The sequence below is a fragment of the Sus scrofa genome, chromosome 16, assembly GCF_000003025.6.
Source record: "Sus scrofa isolate TJ Tabasco breed Duroc chromosome 16, Sscrofa11.1, whole genome shotgun sequence".
NCBI classification, from domain to species: Eukaryota; Metazoa; Chordata; class Mammalia; order Artiodactyla; family Suidae; genus Sus; species Sus scrofa.
Window position 1 is genome coordinate 24427344 of NC_010458.4, and position 18167 is coordinate 24445510.

Consider the following 18167-nt stretch of genomic DNA (forward strand, 5'->3'; position numbering starts at 1 on the left):
GGAAAAACAAAATATGGCAAGAAAAACATTATCCCCAAGTCACCATGAGAAAAGGGAAGTAATGAAGCAACTTCATTAGATAAACTTCAAAAACTAGTGGCTAAGGAAAGAAACAGAGGGTGCCATAGGAGGCAAGTGAAGCTTCCCACTTGTTCCCTTAGGCTCAGAAGCAATATATGGAGAAGACTGTGATGCTAAGAAAACCTGTAGATTCTCTCTAGTTCATGAGTGGACACAGGGATGGATGAACAGCGTAGGGAAGGTCAAAGTGAAACCTATAGCCTGGAAGCCCTAAGTACCACATCAGAGTCATCCCAGAGGCAGAGAAGGAGGACCTGCCACAGTTGGCCTTTCCCTGGTACAGGGTTATGAGCGAGAGCTCAGAAAATGGAACAGCATTCAGGTCCCCTGCAAGGACTGCCCTCAAGACCAGCACAGTTAACCTTCACGCTGCAGGCGAGCAGATTAAAGGCAATATTCAGAACTCAAGTCACAGCTCTGGGGGAAAGACAAACTCATCACACTGGATTCGATGTGATTGTCATCCATCAGCCAGATCAAAAGAAATGGTAGGGCTCCCATGTATGTGGAAGCGAAAATCTCTGAGAGCTAAGAGGAATATCATCTGAGAAAATGCTAATTAATAGAATGATTGACGCAGATATATCCTGGCTAAGTTTGTATTTGTTTATTTGGGGAGAAGGAAGGACTTATGACCCGCAGCAAGTAAAGAGAACACTGGGGATCTTTCCCAAAGCAGTGTCTCCGTGGCTAAGTGTTTAAACTTTGAACTCAGAGATTTCCTTGGAAATCCAGACAGAAAAGCAAATCATTTTCCAAGGGGGAAATTCAGGGGAGTCTCAGACTTTCCCACAGTAAAATTAAATGCCAGAATATAAAAATAAAGACCATGAAGACTGCTTATAAACATGATTAAAACATTGGATTAAAAAAATGTCCAAAGTGGAGTTCCCGTCGTGGCACAGCGGAAACGAATCCAACGAGGAACCATGAGGTTGCGGGTTCAATCCCTGGCCTTGCTCAGTGGGTTAAGGATCTGGTGCTGCTGTGAGCTGCGTTGGAGGTCACAGATGTGGCTTGGATCTGATGTTGCTGTGGCTGTGGTGTAGGCCAGCAGCTGTAGCTCCAATTGGACCCCTAAGCCTGGGCACCTCCATATTCTGCAGGTGTGGCCCCAAAAAGACAGAAAAAAAAATGTCCAAAGCATGCTGTTGGGATATAACAGCCAGAACCAGATTGTTCAAGAGAACAGGGATGAGACTGAGGAGTTGGTTTATTCTAGAAGAGCAGAAGAGAGCTTTAGACCTTGGAGAGGCCAGACCAAGAATGGGAAGCTCAAAAGATCTGACTGGGGACAGCGTGTGGTCGAGAGAGTGACACTCTTTCAGGGGCATTTCTGTTTTGGAGTTAACCTCAGGTAAGCTTCCCATAGTAAGTGGGTCCTCAGAAGTTTCAACCAGGAATAGAAACAAGAACCACAGGTTTCATGGAAAACAGCTTTCCCAGGGATGGGGGAGGGAGAGTGAAGGAAATCCAGCTCAGGCTGGAGCTCAGTGTAAGAGTGGACTCCAGCCGTAAGGCCCATACCAGCCACAAGCACACAGCAGGCACCTGGAGAATGATCGAGCAGAAAGGTAAGTGGAGAACATTGTTGCAGCTTGAAGCTGGACTGCTTGCAATTGTTTGGGTACCAAGAGCTTTGCCTCTGGCTTTTCAGTGTTCTGAAATAGCCCAGTCTGTGATACGTCTCAGCAAATCTGTCCCAGGATCTACATTATTTTTAGATCCCAAGCATATGGCGGGTGTCTCAATGCTTCAGGAAATTCTGCTGTCAAGAATCTACTCGGCCCCAAATATCTTACATGTATTTGAGCACAGAATCCCCCTTTTCTGCAGTGGGTAGGAGCAGCACACACAGATATCAAACATTCTAAAATATATAACTGTCTACTATGGTAATTTGCACATAAAAGGAGAGTGAAGAGGAAGAAAAAGGCAATAGCCTCAGGGTCTAGGAAGGAAAATCTTGCCCCTCCTTAGAAGCAAGGGACTTGCTGATGAAAATAACCCATGCACCTTTGGCTTCAAAATGTTGTAGGCCGGGTTTGTTAAGGAGACACACAGCAGAGAGGGACAGTGTCAGTCAATAGCCCTTTGCTGTTGCCTTGGGGACCCTGGCTTTACCCCTTCGGTTGTCAAGACGCTGAGCTTAACACTCTTAAAGCTAACACGTGGAAAGATGAGTCCTAGTTTCTCTTTAATTTCAAGAACAAGACTAGAGAAAGGGTTGGTTGAATGTTTACCAGTAGGTTTTACTAACTTCTACATGCAAACCTGCAGTTAGGCTACAGGTTCTTAACAATCCAGACTTCGCTGTTGAGGATCATGGTTATTGATGAGCAAGCTTCACTGATGCTTGAGAGGGAAGCCTTTCACCACTGGCCCAGGAACCAAAAAGAGTCAGAGAAAAGGTTAGTTCAGAAAACATTTTGATATTTGATTTTTTTTTTTTTTTTAAGTTTAGGCTTTTGTTCCTTAAATGGTTCTGGAGAACAGCTGTTTGCTCCAGGCTCAGAAAAGCAACATGTTATATTCAAGCTTATGGTTACAAGCAAGTAACTGAAAAGATCTACAATACAGGCCCTTTGGATAATATTTATTTCACAATTCATTCAGCTGAGTACAATTCTATTGGCAGGGGTTAACTAATTCGTTAAAAGCAATTGCTAGGCTATAGAGAGTATGAATACTAAATTCTGATTAAATAGAATTTGGTGGGAGGGAAAACCTGAGCAACTAACAAGAATATATTATTTTTGTGTTCCAAATAAATAGTGTTATACATGGAGCTTATAGGGGTATTCATGGTAAAACAAGCAAACAAATAAAAAGATATTTCAACCGAAGGATAAAGAAAGGGAGAAGAATAAAGATTCTTTGGGTTTCAAACTTATGTTTGATTTATTATTTCATAATACCCTATGTTTCAAGAGAGGGAACAAAGCAGGGACGGTGGCGAAGGGGACACAGGCTCTGAGATCAGAGAGACAGGTGGGCCGGCCCTGTCCCAACTTAGTGACACCGTGGCCTTGGGTAAATTATCTAACCTCTCTGAGTTTAGTTACCCCAGGGAATTCCCATTTCTTTGGGTTTGGGGCAGGAATAAACAGGGGTAACATGTGTCTAATATGTAACAAGTCCTCAATAAATAATAAATATTTTTAATGGCTAATATATTGAACAAAGATGATGAAAGATGGAGGGTAGATCTGGGGAAGAGGTTTAAGGAATTGGATGTGAACCGGGAATGGAAGGAATCAGGCAAAAGGCTAAGAAAAAAGTTCCCTAGGTTTGAAAACCTACAGAATCATTAGATGAAGCTTTAGTTCATTTGAATACTATATACTTCCAAATTCTGCTATTCTTTTTAACCTTTCTAAGTGGAATGCTAAATTACTTAGTATGGTTTAGGAAAACTAGCAATGGTTTGCTTAGGAGTCAGCAGACCTGACTCTGAAGAAATTCTCTGTGTTCACAAAGTAAATGCTTATTTTGTGACATGTATACAAGGTTATTTTCTGTCGCATTGTTTCAAAGGGGAAAAGTTTAGAAACAATACAAATTGTCAAATCAATTAGCTGAGTCATCCATTTACCTGAACATCTGGCAGCTCTAAAGAAGATTCAGTAACCTTTTAAAAATGGGGACAGAGAGACAGGAATTTTATTTTTATTTTTAAAAAGCGAGGATCAAAGCATTGCATATAATATTTTACTTCTTGAGTAAAAAGCACGGGGCTTGCTATCTATATTTATACTTGCTTGTGTAAATATGAAGAAACTTTGGACAGATATAGAAATTAAGAAGCGTGGTTTCTATGGGGCAAAGGGTGAAAAGACCCACAAATGGTGAACCAGGACTAAAGGTACTTTTCACTGTGTACCCTTTTATACTTGCTGGTTTTGAGCCAGATGCAATTTCTATTTAAAAAACCACTTTAAAAATTTAAATGCTTTTTTAAAATGTGCATGCATTAAAGGCTGTTCCTCAGAATTTAAAGGTTGGGAACCAGATTGTTTTATCCGGACACCAACATGAAGTCAGTTCAAATTAGGAAGACTGAGCTGTGATTTGTGGAAGAGGTGGATGAAGAGGGGAGAGGGTCCATTTTAGAGCATGATGTGTCTGGAGGGACCACTGGGTGGAGAAGGGGTGCCCTGACCAGAGGATTAGGATGTATGCTGTCCTGGGGCAGCTGAGCAGTGGGGGAGCCCCGCCAGGATGGGCAAAAGGTTCTAAGGAGGAGGAGAAAGAGGGCAAGGATCAATCCACTTACTGAGCGACTTTGCCTGCGTCCCCCAGAGCTACATGGCACTGAAAATCAGCTCCGTGCGGACCCTGCCAGGACTGCAGAGCCCAGAGTGGCCTTCATTAGCTTTTCAAGGGTGTGACAGCAGTCACCTGGATGTCACCACGCCAACATGGTAGCGGAGTGGAAATAAAGGTGGAGGAAATAAAGACGGAGGAGAAAACTCTCCACAATTTCCCAGTAACATCAAAACAGTTTCCCTGGCCTGAAGTCAGAGCCATACAATGGAGGTTACACTAGGTAGGTAATTTCTTATCTGAGGCACAGAAGAACTGAGAGAGGGAATTAAGATAGGGTCTTTTAGAAAGTTTCACAAAGAGAGCATTTCTGAGTTAGGAACCGGCATTCAAATGAGAAGGTGATGGATGAGGACATAGCAACTGTACCAAAGCTGATGCTTTCTGGAAGTCTGTGTCAGTGCTGGATGCCCAGGGGAAGCTGGATTGTCACAGCTGGAGAGTCAAGAGAATGACCATGAGGTCATGACAAACTTGCTTTCGGTGTGATGGATTAATGTGGGATTTGATCACCAATCTGTTGGTTGACACTGAGAATACTGACCTCAGGAAGATGACATATTTCGAGATGCTTCTGCAGAGCCAAAGAAGACAAACAGCCTCTATACCTAGATCTGCTTTAATTGACCACACTTGGGTAAGTAAAAAATATATCTCACAGTCCTGCAGTCCCTCATAAGCATCCTTTTTCCTTTCTCACCATAAACAACAGTTGCACATGACTTGCCTAAAATATTAATCCTTTTTAGGCATAAGGGAGCTTCTTTCATCACTGTGCAGGGTTACAAATCTTTACCAAGTCATTTAGGACTAACGTTTAGCATGTACCATATTGTAGTAACATCTCTGGTAGACAATTAAACTATTTAGCCAGAAAGAAACTAATGTATCCCTTTGTCTGGCTTATTATCCTAGTTATGTACTTATGTACTGCTTTATGAAACAGAAACATCCAGGAAACCTTATACTGACTGAGAAATAGAAAACAGCTAAACTAGAAAACTATAAGTACCATTTCAGAAGAGTCCCAGTCATCTCTTTATTTGAATATCAGGCTTAGGAGGGAGATGTAGGATAGACTTGTGGACACTGAAAATCATTGGGAAAAAGACTGCTCAACCTCTGTACTAGTGACATTGTGGACTGGCTAATTCTTTGGTGGAAGGGGCTGTCCTGTTCATTGTGGGATGTTTAGCAGCCTTCCTGGTCCCTACCCACTAGAGGCCAGTAGCAACCCTCCAGCTGTGACAATTCAGAGTCCCCTGGGCATCCAGCACTGACTCAGAGGTTGGCTCACCTTCGGTCTAACTCTTGTGGTCGCAGGGGGAACAAACCTCAGTCTCATTCAACAGAAATGAAACCCAGCAAAGGGAGTCAATGCAATGGTTATCATGAAGCAAAACCATTTAGCAATTGAATAGATGTATCCCTCCCCCTCCAACCTGGCCCTTCCTTACAATGGTCGACTCAGAACTAAGGATTTCAACCCACTCAGACCTCCTACACCAGAGGAAAATAAATGCCAAAGAAAAGTCATCACATACCCAGGAGGATCACTGACGGAATCATTCCTTGTGATAAATTTTTCCCCAGAAGCTAAAACACCTTCTGCTGTGAAACAAAACCCGGGAACGAGCAAAGGAGACAAGAACTCACTGTTTCCAGAAGTGGCTTTTCGGAACTTCGATAGGTCAACATGCGGGGGTCTGCTGGGCTTCTGCGGAGGGGGACCCAGGGTAAACAGGGGTGGCAGGGGCTTCTGCTTGGGGGTGGCTGAGCTCTTGTCCCCCTTTTCCTTTTCTTGACCTTGGCCCCAGGTCCCTGTCATCGTCGGCTTGGAAGGTGTCTTAGGGAACTTGGCAGGAGGAACCCCAGGGGCCGGCTCCTCCTGATTCATCTTGCTCAGGAAGACGTTCTTGGCAGCATCCATCTTCCTCTCGTCTCTTTTCTCTTCAGCAGGTTTGGGGAGGCCTGGGGTGCCTCTGCTCGCGGCAGGTTTCAGAACGACCCCAGAAAAAGGAGAACTTGAGGTCTCGCTTCCCTGCTCTTTATTCTCTGGATCTTCCCTGGCAGGTTTCAAAGGACCAGACCTGGCCTTGGGTCCCGGGGGGGCCGGGAGGCCTTTCTGTGGAGCCGCCGTCTTAGAAGGGCTCTCATCTTCCTGGGGGTCCTGGGCACAAGGGGATGGCTTCTGGCCAAAGGCGGGTTTAGGGAAGAGGGGCTTGGGGTCCTGCTCCGGTGAGGCTGACACAAACTTGCCTTTAGCCCCGGGCAGCCTTGGGAACGCTGGCTTCGGTTCATTTTCCTGGGCTGGAGGATGAGACCCGGGCTTGGGACCCAGAGGCTTTAGGTCAGGGTCCTGGTTTGCACTGTGAAGCGCAGGCTTGTTCCCAGGAGGCCGGGGAAACGCAGGTTTGGAATCCTCTTTGGGCAGGTTGAAGGTCTTGGGGCCTGCAGGTTTCGGAAATCCCGCTTTCGCCTCGGGGTCTCTGGTGGCCGGGTTAGCCTGTGCTCCAAACCGTGGGTTGGCTCCAGTCGGCTTTAGAAACGGGGGTTTGGGCTCCTTGTCAGGCTTTTCCTCAGAAGAAGGTTTCACCCCCACAGGTGGCTTTGGGGACCCGAACCTGGGCACGTTGCCGGGTCCTGCGGGAGGGCTGGCATTTCCTTGGCTGTTGAACAAGTTCTTTTTGGCCTGTATTCCTGAAGGGGAGTTTTGGCCCGTGACCTTGAAGGGCCGGCTATTGACCAAGGCTTCCTCCGTGGGGTTGCCCCCGCTGTTAAACTTCGCCATGAGAGACTTCACATCTGCCTTCCCATCCTGCAAGCACAGGGAACAAAAACTCGCTGAGAGCCAGAAGTCTCACTTGCACAATTTAAAATACTACACTTTAAAGGGTTTCCTGGTTTGAGGCCTGCAGCGTCGCTGATTGGTTAGCGAGATATTGTAACATTTATCTTCCTCTATGGCAAAATAAGTTGTGAGACTTTCTTGAAGGGGGAGGGCTATTAGACATAGACGTGTTGGTTGTCTTAGACCCACTGGCCGTTTTTTGTTTCTTTGTTTAAATCACAACTTAACCTTTCCCCCTTTCTTCTCACAGTGTCTCCAGCTCTCCTGTCAGGTTTACTCTGAACGGGGTATTTATCTATTGTGTTGAACTTGAGAAAATAAGAAAGTGACCAAGAAGTGGTTCCTTCCATATTTTACAGCTGAGCCTTTTAAATAGAAACTGCACTTAAAAAATGAAAGCAAGCTCTTCTGTAAATTTAGGTTGCATGCTTTATATAGCATGGCCATGTTCGACAGCCCTGTGGTTTGCAAGCTTTTGCTGATTCCCCTCTACCTTTAAGGTCCATCTGTTGGCTAATGGGGAGATGTGGCAGTAAAACCCACTTGTTTTTATACCTCAGCAATAAAATGAGTTTTTTTTTTCTGCTTACTGATACATACTGAGGGCTAATGATTCCACTGGAACCAGACCAGCAGGCAGAGTGGGCTCACTTTCAAGGGGACAGAGTCTAGGGTACACAGGGAACGTGACGAGGAAGCAGCAAGGACAGGCTGGAAAGTTTTACTTCCAGACTCTGGCATCTCCAGTCTCATTTCCTGCTATCGTCTCTGTCCTTATCTAGAATCAGGGTATCACTTGGTAAAGAGGGCAGCCAGTCACCTTTCTCTGTGACAATAATCCCATTTAACCTGGAAGAATTCATGGTGGGTTTGCTTTTTTTTTTCTCAAAAGCAAGAAGTTGAGGCTTAAAAAGAACAAATCACTGAAGATTCACAAGTAGACAGCTTCCATTTTGCACTTTAAAATTAACCTAGGAGTTCCCATCGTGGCGCAGTGGTTAACAAATCCGACTAGGAACAATGAGGTTGCGGGTTTGATCCTTGGCCTTGCTCAGTGGGTTAAGGATCCAGCATTGCTGTGGCTCTGGCGTAGGCTGGTGGCTACAGATCCGATTAGACCCCTAGCCTGGGAACCTCCATATGCTGCGGATGCGGCCCTAGAAAAGGCAAAAAGACAAAATAAATAAATAAATAAATAAATAAAAAATAAATTCACTTAGAAAACGTTTTCTTACTCCCCAGCCTGGCCTGTCACTGCCACACACCCCAGCAGATTGCTTCTCTCAAGGCCTCACTCAAATACCACAAAACCAGATCCTGTCCGGTTGGGATGATGGGCTCCCTCCTCTTAACTCATGTAGCACTTTGGGCAGTTTTACACGTTCCGGGGTTACTTCCTTTCATGATAATAAGAACCACCGTTCAGTGTGTAAATGTACGTGCTCAATTCTGAACCAGGCACGTTATCCATATTGCTCCATCTCACTTTTTCGGAGGAGGGCATTATTTAACTCCATTCCGCAAGAAAGAGAATGGAGGTTGAAACTGCAGGAGGACATCATGGTGAAAGCATGGAAACTTGGCTGGAATCCTCATTGATTAGTGGGGCCTCAGGTGCACAATCCATATAATGGGGATAATAGTGCACATCTGCCACAACTGTCCTTCGCATTAGAGATGGAATTTGTAAAGTGCCTGACTGGCCCACAGCACAGGCTTGATAGATGGAAACTATTATGATTAGGAGAGTTAAGGGAGTTCCAATTGTGGTGCAGTGGAAACGAATCCGTTTAGGAACCATGAGCTTGCCGGTTCGATCCCTGGCCTTGCTCAATGGGTTAAGGATCCGGCGTTGCTGTAAGCTGTGGTGTAGGTTGCAGACGTGGCTCGGATTCCAAGTTGCTGTGGCTGTGGCGTAGGCCGGTAGCTGTAGCTCCGATTCAACCCCTAGCCTGGGAACCTTCATATGCTGCGAGTGCGGCCCTGAAAAGAAAGACAAAAGACAAAACAAAAACAAAAACAACAAAAAAAAGAAAAGTTAAGTAGCTTTGTCAAGGGTTCATAGCCACAAACTGTGAGGACACGGATGCAGAATCAGGTCTGTCCTGGGCTCCAAAGTCCAGAAACTGTCTCATTCCTCTTTGTCTGCCCATGATACCTGGCCCAGGATCCTAATATATTTGCGAAATTGTTTAGGTTGATCCTGAGCTGAATACTGTGAGTTGTGAGTTTAAAAGATGTGATGTGGTACATACATACAATGGAATACTAATTAGCCATAAAAAGAATGCAGTATTGCCATCTGCAGCAACATGGATGCAACTAGAGATTCTCATACTAAGTTAACTAAGTCAGAAAGAGAGAGACAACATATGATATCACTTATATGTGGAATCTAACATATGACACAAATGAACCTATCTACAGGACAGAAACAGACTCAGACATACAGGTCAGGTTTGTGGTTGCCAAGGGGAAGGGAGAGGAGAGTGGGAGAGGCTGGGGGCTTAGGGTTAGTAGATGCAAACTATTCCATTTGGAATGAATAAGCAATGAACTCCTACTGTACAGCACAGGGAACTATATCCAATCTCTTGGGATAGAACATGATGGAAGATAATAGTATGAGAAAAAGAATATATATATATGCATGACTGGGTCACTACACTGTAGAGCAGAAATTGACACAACACTATAAATCAACTATACTTAAAAAAGAAAAATAAGAAAGGGTGCCTTCAGCAAGCACTTTTCTCCGTACCAAGTTGCAGCACATGTGTATTTTGGATGCGGGTAAGGAACCTAAGCAGGAGGAGAAAACCAGGTGAAAGCTGCATTTTCCAGCCTGGATGCTGCTCCTTTAATTTACTACCCTGTGTCTGAGTTGCTGAAAATACCTTGTTTTCTGCCTTGCCTCCCATGACCATTTTTCTATCCGCATGATTTTCTCAAATCCTCAAGCAATGCTTGAAGGTAACAGGCAGGAAACAACAGAACCAGGGAGAGTCTGGGTGCTGGTGGAGGGAACAGGGGAAGGCAGGTCCTGCCCTATGCCTCCCAGGAGATCACAGCTGCAGATGACTTTAAGCCTTAACAAAACTGCATAAAGAAATATAAGTATAAAAATTTGCTCCCCACCTGGAAGAAAAAAAGATCTGTTTCTTGGGAAGAATCTTTTATTCTAGACTCACTCCATATTTTGTAACTTGTATTCCAGAGCTACAATTTAGCCCCGAATGATAAGAGGCTGTAGAGAAGAGGGGTTAAGAGCACAGACTTGGGAGCCAGGCTCCTTGGTTTTCAGTCTAATGAGCCATTTAACATAAGGCAAAGTACAGAAGCTCCCTGGGACTCAGCGTGCTCACCTCTATTATGAGAATATTAGAGATATGTCACAAGACGGTCAGGAAAATAAAGCAAATCAGTATTTGTGAGACACTTTAAAGAATGCCTGGAGCCTGGGAGAGGTTCCTATTTTACAAAGCAAGTGAAGCCTTGGGAATCATCTGGTCCACCTCTCTCACTGCCTTGGTGAGAAAACAGAAACCAAAGGATTTAAGTGATGTCCTGTTTCATCACAGCAACTTTATGTCTTGGATTCCACAGGGGGGAATCCATGAAACACGCTACCCATGGCCAATCTTTGTGCCCTGATTTTAGTTTAGAATATATGGAGGTGGTTGATTTAGAATTGGAATTTAAGCCTCGGATACCAACCCAGACCCTGGACCCAGGGGGAGTACTGCGGCACAGTTAATAGCACCAGCTCTGAAATGACGGATTTGGGTTCCACCTTGACTTTGCTACTTACTAGCTGTGTGATCTAGCAAGTTACTTAGCCTCTCTGAGACTCAATCTTCTTTATATAAAATAAGAATAATAACAGTACCTATTTCTCACTGGAATTATTTTTTTGGGGGTGGGGGGCAGTGCTGCACCTGGGACATATGGAAGTTCCCAGGCTAGGGGTCAAATCAGAGCTGCAGCTACCGGCCTACACACCACAGCCACAGCAAGGTGGGATCTGAGCTGAGCCTGCAACCTACACCACAGCTCACAGCAACGCTGGATCCTTAATGCACTATGTGAGGCCAGAGATCAAACCCAAGTCCTCATGGATATTACTCACGTTCATTACCACTGAGCCACAATGGGAACTCCCCTGGCTTTTTTTTTTTTTTTTTTAATGAGGATGAAATGGGTTAATGCCTGTAGAGTTCTTAGATCAAGAACTGCATGAGATAGACACCCAATCATTGTCTGCTGTCGTGGGTTTTTTTCCCTCCTAAGTGACTAGTCACATAACATCATTTTTTCCAGGTAACCTAATTCTGAAGTGACAATCGTTAATGTCATGTCCTAATTTTAAATTAATGTGACTGAAACATACCCCTGGATATCATCGTAGAGTTATTATGTTTAAGTTTGGTTTACCCACACTGGAAGTTTTAGCTGGATGTTGAAAGAAAGAGCCACAGGTTTTGATGTGGGACACACTGAAGACACAGTAAACAGAGCCTGAGTTTGTTAATATGTCTGGCAAGTCAATAGCCTGAACTCTACAGCTATTTAATCTCTAAGACTGACTGCTTAGCTTTAGAGGTTTTTGGTTGTTATCACTCTTAATAAATGTATTACATAGAATTTTCAACACCCAGATTTGCCCTTAATCCTAACAACAATAGCTCAATTCCTTCCTTCAGGATAATAAAGGCAAAAATAATTTTAAAAACTTTTTTTAACATTCCTTCATTCTGATTTCATTGTAGATTGAATATTCATTCTATTTTCCAGGGCTCTTTTTCCTTTGAAAAATTTAAAAATTGAGTAAAAGCAATGTATTTTATTTTGTTTATTTATTTTTTGCCTTTTCTAGGGCCACTTCCACGGCATATGGAGGTTCCCAGGCTAGGGGTCTGATCGGAGCTGTAGCCACCAGCCTACGCCAGAGCCACAGCCACGTGGGGTCTGAGCCACATCTGCGACCTACACCACAGCTCACGCCAACGCTGTATCCCCAACCCACTGAGCGAGGCCAGCGATCGAACCTGAAACCTCATGGTTCCTAGTCGGATTCTTTAACCATTGCGCCACGACGGGAACTCCAGCAATGTATTTTACAATAGAGGGAAAAGTAAGTCTGTTTTAAGTGTTGACCCTTATCTAAGCCCTCGGGCCTGGGGTTCTAGGGGGCTCATATATCCTGATCGCCATTACAGTACAAGTTTATGCCTATTGTTATGGAATCATCCTAATGTTTCCATTTACTCTCAAACTTGACTTACTTTAAACAATAAATTACACAGTAACTTACCCAGTGCTTCTTTAGAGTCAACGACTGTTATCAGTTTCTCATGTGTGCTTCTAAGCTGTGCCTATACAAATACATAGCTACACACACACACACACACACACACACACACGCACACTTTCTGTTCCCAGGAGGATAGAAATGGAATTTGCACAAATGGAAAACCTTGTTTCCCAACTTGCTTTTTTCCTGAACTGAGCTGCTTCTCACCAGCACAGCCAGATGTGGATCAGCAATTACTCCCAGTTACTCCCATTTGCTTGGTGCCTAGGTAATTATGGTTGTTAAACATTTTCAATATTAACTCTGCTTTTTTTCCCTTGACAATTGATTCATACCGGTGTATATTATATGTGTATTATAGGCTTAACTTTATTTCTTAGCACAGTTTTAGATTTACAGAAGAATGCAGAAGACAGTATACAGAGAGTTCCCCCATATGTCACTCCAGCTTCTCCAGTTAGTAACACCTTACATTAGTTTGCGGAATCTTTTATTTTTATTTATTTATTTATTTATTTGCTTTTTAGGGCCGCACCCCAGGCATATGGAGGTTCTCAGGCTAGGGGCTAAATCAGATCTACAGCTACCAGACTACACCACAGCCAAAGCAATGCAGGATCTGAGCCATGTCTTCAGCCCACACCACAGCTCATGGCAACACCAGATTCTTAACCCAGTGAACGAGGCCAGGGATTAAACTCGCAACCTCATGGTTCCTGGTCGGATTCGTTTCTGCTGCACCATGATGGAACTCCTGCGGGAGCTTTTAAACTTTTAAAGATTTAAGGTGGGCTTCTACTCCTTCCTCTTTATTATTATTATTATTTTTTAATTTAGGCCACACCTGCATCATATAGAAGTTCCTGGGCCAGGGATGGAATCTGCTGTGACTTAATGCTGTAGCTGTCACAGTGCTGGATCCTTTTAACTCACTGTGCAGGGCTGGGAATTGAACCCTCACCTCCCAACCGCTGCAATTGGATTCTTAACTCACTGTGCCACAGCGGGAACTCCTCTACTTATTTATTTTTGTCTTTTGTCTTTTGTATTATTATGAACCTCCGTGGCATATGGAGGTTACCAGGATAGGGGTCAAATCAGAGCTGTAGCCTCCTGACTACACCAGAGCCACAGCAACACCAGATCCGAGCTGCGTCTGTGACCTACACCACAGTTCACGGCGACGCTGGATCCTTAACCCACTGAGGGAGGCCAGGGATGGAACCGCAACTTCATGGTTCCTAGTTGGATTCATTTCCGAAACACCACAACAGGAACTCCTTCTCAACTTATTCTTAAGAAGAGATAGTTCACAATCTAGACAACCTCAGAGTCTTCTAAAATATTAAGACATTTTAAGTAAAATAAACATTTCATCTCAAATTACTTGAAATTTCTTTTCCAAGTTATTTGAAGCAATTTGTTATTATTTCCATCATTAGTGTATTTATACATATCTTCCTCCATTTACAATAGGGTTACATGCTGATAAAGTAAGTTGAAAATATCCTAAGTCTAAAATGCATTTGGGAATTCCCTTTGTGGCTCAGCAATTAATGAACCCACCTAGGATCCATGAGGATGGGGGTTTGATCCCTGGCCCTGCCCTGTAGGTTAAGGATCTGGCATTGCCATGAGCTGTGGTGTAGGCCACAGACGCAGCTTGGATCCCAAATTGCTGTGGCTGTGGCACAGGCTGGCAGCTATAGCTCTGATTCGACCCCTAGCCTGGGAACTTCCATATGCCTCAGGTGCTGCCCTAAAAAGACAAAGAAAAAAGAAATTGTTTTCTTTTGCTGCTAGTTTGTCTACATATTTTCACATGAAAATTAATAATACCCTATTGCTACTGTCGGTAACTGGATGTTGTTTGGTTTTAAATGTATCTTGGATATTAGGTTAATCCAGTGGTTCTAAAATTGCGGCAATTTTGGCAATGTCTGGATACATCTTTGAAATGGTCAACCAGAAAGTGCTCTTGACACCTTGTGGGTAGAGGTCAGGGCTGCTGTTCAATATCCTTCAATGCCCAGGACCAATCTCCACAACAAAGAACTATCAATGCAAACAGCGATGAGGTTGAGAAGCCCTGAGCTAATTCTCTTGCTTCTGGATATTTGGAAACACCTCACCAGAAAGTCTGCTTTTAATTTTTATAATAGAATACACTCTAAGACCTGCAAATAACTGTAGAGAAATAAAGTAATAAAAAAGACTATCACTAGTTTTAAAGTTCCTCATCTTTCAAAGTCTCATCTTTGTAAAATATAATGTGTAAAGCACAGAAGAAATAAAACACCCATGACTTGTGGGTAACTAATAATTTAAAATAACTTTGAGGAGTTCCCACCATGGCGCAGTGGTTAACAAATCCAACTAGGAACCATGAGGTTGCAGGTTCGATCCCTGGCCTTGCTCAGTGGGTTAAGGGTCTGGCATTGCCATGAGCTGTGGTGTAGTTCGCAGACGCAGCTCGGATCCCACATTGCTGTGGCTCTGGCATAGGCCAGTAGCTATGGCTCCGATTTGACCCCTAGCCTGGGAACCTCCATATGCTGTGGGAGCTGCCCAAGAAATGTCAAAAAAGACAAAAACAAAAACAAACAAACAAACAAAAAAAACAGAAAACTTTGCGCATATATATATATATATATATATATATATATATACATAAAACTGAATCATTGTGCTGAAACTAACAAGGCATTGTGAATAATGTACACTTTATTTGAAAAAAGAAAATAACTTTGAGTCTGATTTTACCTCCTTAAGATGTGTTTGTATCACTTTTGTAATTAAAGCATGGGGAGAATGAACTGCTCATTTGAATACTGATATTCTTTCCTAAATAGAGCCTATAAAATAAGAGAAGAAAATGTTTTCACTTGGTTGCATATGATGCTTTTAATCAGGAGGGAGCTGGTAAATTATCTCTTTATCTCTTTACTCAAATCAGTCTCTTTATCTCTCTCTCTTCTTCCTTCCTTTTATTTATTTATTTATTTATTTATTTTGCTTTTTAGGGCTACACCCATGGCATATCGAAGTTCCCAGGCTAGGGGTTGAATCAGAGCTTTAGCCACAGGCTTATGCCACAGCCACAGCAATGCAGGATCCAAGCTGCGTCTGTGACCTACTACTGTAGCTCATGGCAACACCGGATCCTTAACCCACGGTGGGAGGCCAGGGCTCGAACTTGAGTCCTCATGGCTACTAGTATGGTTCATTACTGCTGAGCCATGATGGGAATGCCTCTTATTTTTTTATTGATATGTTGAGATAACATGTCATTACTCATGACTTATTTGGTCCGAATTGCTGGTTCTTCTGATGGAACAAAATTAATTCCTACCCCTGCCGTCATTGCCCAGAACAGAATCCCAGGTAGAGGAGCATCAGAGGATAACACAAAAACTGCAAGGAGATACACATGTAATGGGGAAATGTTCCAGGAGGCCAGCATAGTCCTGCCCAGTGCAAGTAAAAGAGCGAATAAGGCTGGTGAGGATGGTGTGTTGCACTTTTGCCGAGGTGATGGCTCACGTTGCACAAATTTAGGATCCACTCAGCCAAGGATTGACTGGAAGGTATAACAAAAAGACTGAGAAGATAGAAAGTTCTCTTGTAAGCCAGATACACTTACCATCCTTGGGGGAGGAAGCAGGCTGATGAAAACTTGGAATAGACTCAAGCAGTTCAAACTTTCATAAAGCAATAGGAGTATTCAGCCTCAATGATTTATATTGTCTAGATGACAGAAAATAACAGATATGTTCCCACCAACAAGCCAAGCCCTCTCCCACTCCCCCCAACCCCCAGAGGGATAAGCTGACTTTTCTGTTTTAAGGACCTGGATCTGTTATACCCAGTAAGTAGACTTGGAAAAAGGAATTGGCCTTTTTTTTTTTTTTTTTTTTGGAGGGGGGATTCTTCTTAAGCTGAATAAACTTTCTTAAAACTCCTTATTGTTAAAAATTACAAAAATACTCTAATTACTTTTGATTGTTAAGATAGAGTTAAGGGAAGTTGGCTGAAAATACAGTGCTTGTGACAACATTTCAGAAGATGGTAGATGGCAAGGTCTACTGCAGACAGTGAAACTGCAGACTCTTTCCTTTTACCCCCATTAACACTGGCCCGATATTTAGACCCTTAATGAATCATTATTTATGCACTTAATATGTGTACTCCATTTCCTTAAGGAGATATAAAAGCAGACACCTGGTTTTATTTTTCTTCCTCAAAAACAGCACCCCTCTGCTGCCACCCACCCAAACAGGCACTCCTACAACACCTGGCACATTTGTTTCCATCAAATTAAGCATCCTGGCTGATGGGCTGAACTGACTTGAATTTCTCCATGACTGATCACACAGATGACAGGTGGGGAAAGGATTTCCTTCGTTTCTTCAAAAGCGCTGAACCCTGGTCATTATTCTCAAGAGCTCTCTGTCTAACAGAACGTCTACTTCACGCAATGGACTGTGATGGATTCCAGTTGGCTGAGCCTCTGATGCTGAGGAGAGCACCAGGCCCCTCTTCAACAGGATGTGGGAACACGCCTCTCACCACAAATTGAGTTCTTGGGGCAGGAGCCGGCTGTTGCAGACCGGGCAAAGCCCAGGGAGGAGGAGCTGGCAGCGGAAGCAGGGGTGGCAGCCCTTACATTTCTGTCAGTGACTCATGAAGGTGGAGAGGGGACTGCAGACCACCCGGGCCTCACGCTATGAGGTGGAGTGTAGTCAGAAGAAAACCCTTGGCAGGAGTGGGGTCTCTCTAGGAGTTATGTGTACCTGGCTCCCCTCGACATAGGTGAACGTGGCCATTCCCCTCAGGAAGATGGCCTGAGCACCTGCCGAAAACCTCTGCAGTGTTGCTGGGAATCATTGTTGCCTCTAATCGGACCTCAGGCACCTGCTGCTCTGGACTCTTTCCTCGTTCTTTACCTACTGGATTCTCTCTTCCAGGTTGAACTGAAGTGGAGGAAGCCAGGTTGCTCAGCAACTGGTAGAGGCCCACCTCCCAAATACTGTGTCACCTTGAGCTCTCTCGGTCTCCTGATCAGTTAGGCGTTTGTGTACCCTTTGTCTTTAAAGACCAGGCTTGAAAATCACCATCATTCTACAAATTAGAACCTTCAAACCTTTCCCTGGTTCTGCTACTGGATAGCTCCTGCACGGATAAAGTTTTGAATTTGGCACAGCCCCTGATGGCTTAACCATTAATGGATGAGGAAATTAAATATGACTTTCTATGTGTTTCTGAAGTTTGTTCTGCTCTGAGTTTTTGACTTCTTCATGCCAATGGAGTGGGGTTAGAATGTAGATTAATACAGAACAACAAACAGTCCCGCAGTCATGCGTTTTTGTTTTTTTTCCCCTTTCCCATTATGGTTTATCAGAGGATATTGAATATATTTCCCTGTTGTTTCTCCATTCTGTATACAATAGTTTGCATCTGCTAATTCAAAACTCCCAGTCCATCCCTCCCCAATCCTACACCTCCTTGGCAACCACAAGTCTGTTCTCTATGTGGTTGAGTCTGTTTCTGTTTCAGAGATACGTTCACTTGTGTCATATTTTAGATTCTACATAT

The 18167-nt window shown here is 43.7% G+C and overlaps 1 protein-coding gene and 1 long non-coding RNA gene across 5 annotated transcripts in view; one reads left to right on the top strand and one right to left on the bottom strand.

Moving 5' to 3' along the window:
• The window catches only part of FYB (FYN binding protein), a 175230-nt gene that overhangs the window by 94805 nt on the left and 62258 nt on the right, over positions 1-18167 (bottom strand). For all 4 annotated transcript variants that reach the window (XM_021076648.1, XM_021076647.1, XM_005672430.3 and 1 more), the window contains exon 2: positions 6064-7225. In XM_021076648.1, the coding sequence (XP_020932307.1) occupies positions 6064-7225 (1162 nt within the window). The remainder of the gene's footprint in view (positions 1-6063; positions 7226-18167) is intronic.
• On the top strand, positions 1104-17918 carry LOC110257226. The gene is made up of 2 exons (XR_002339538.1): positions 1104-5044; positions 16823-17918. It is a non-coding gene; the product is annotated as an uncharacterized LOC110257226 (long non-coding RNA).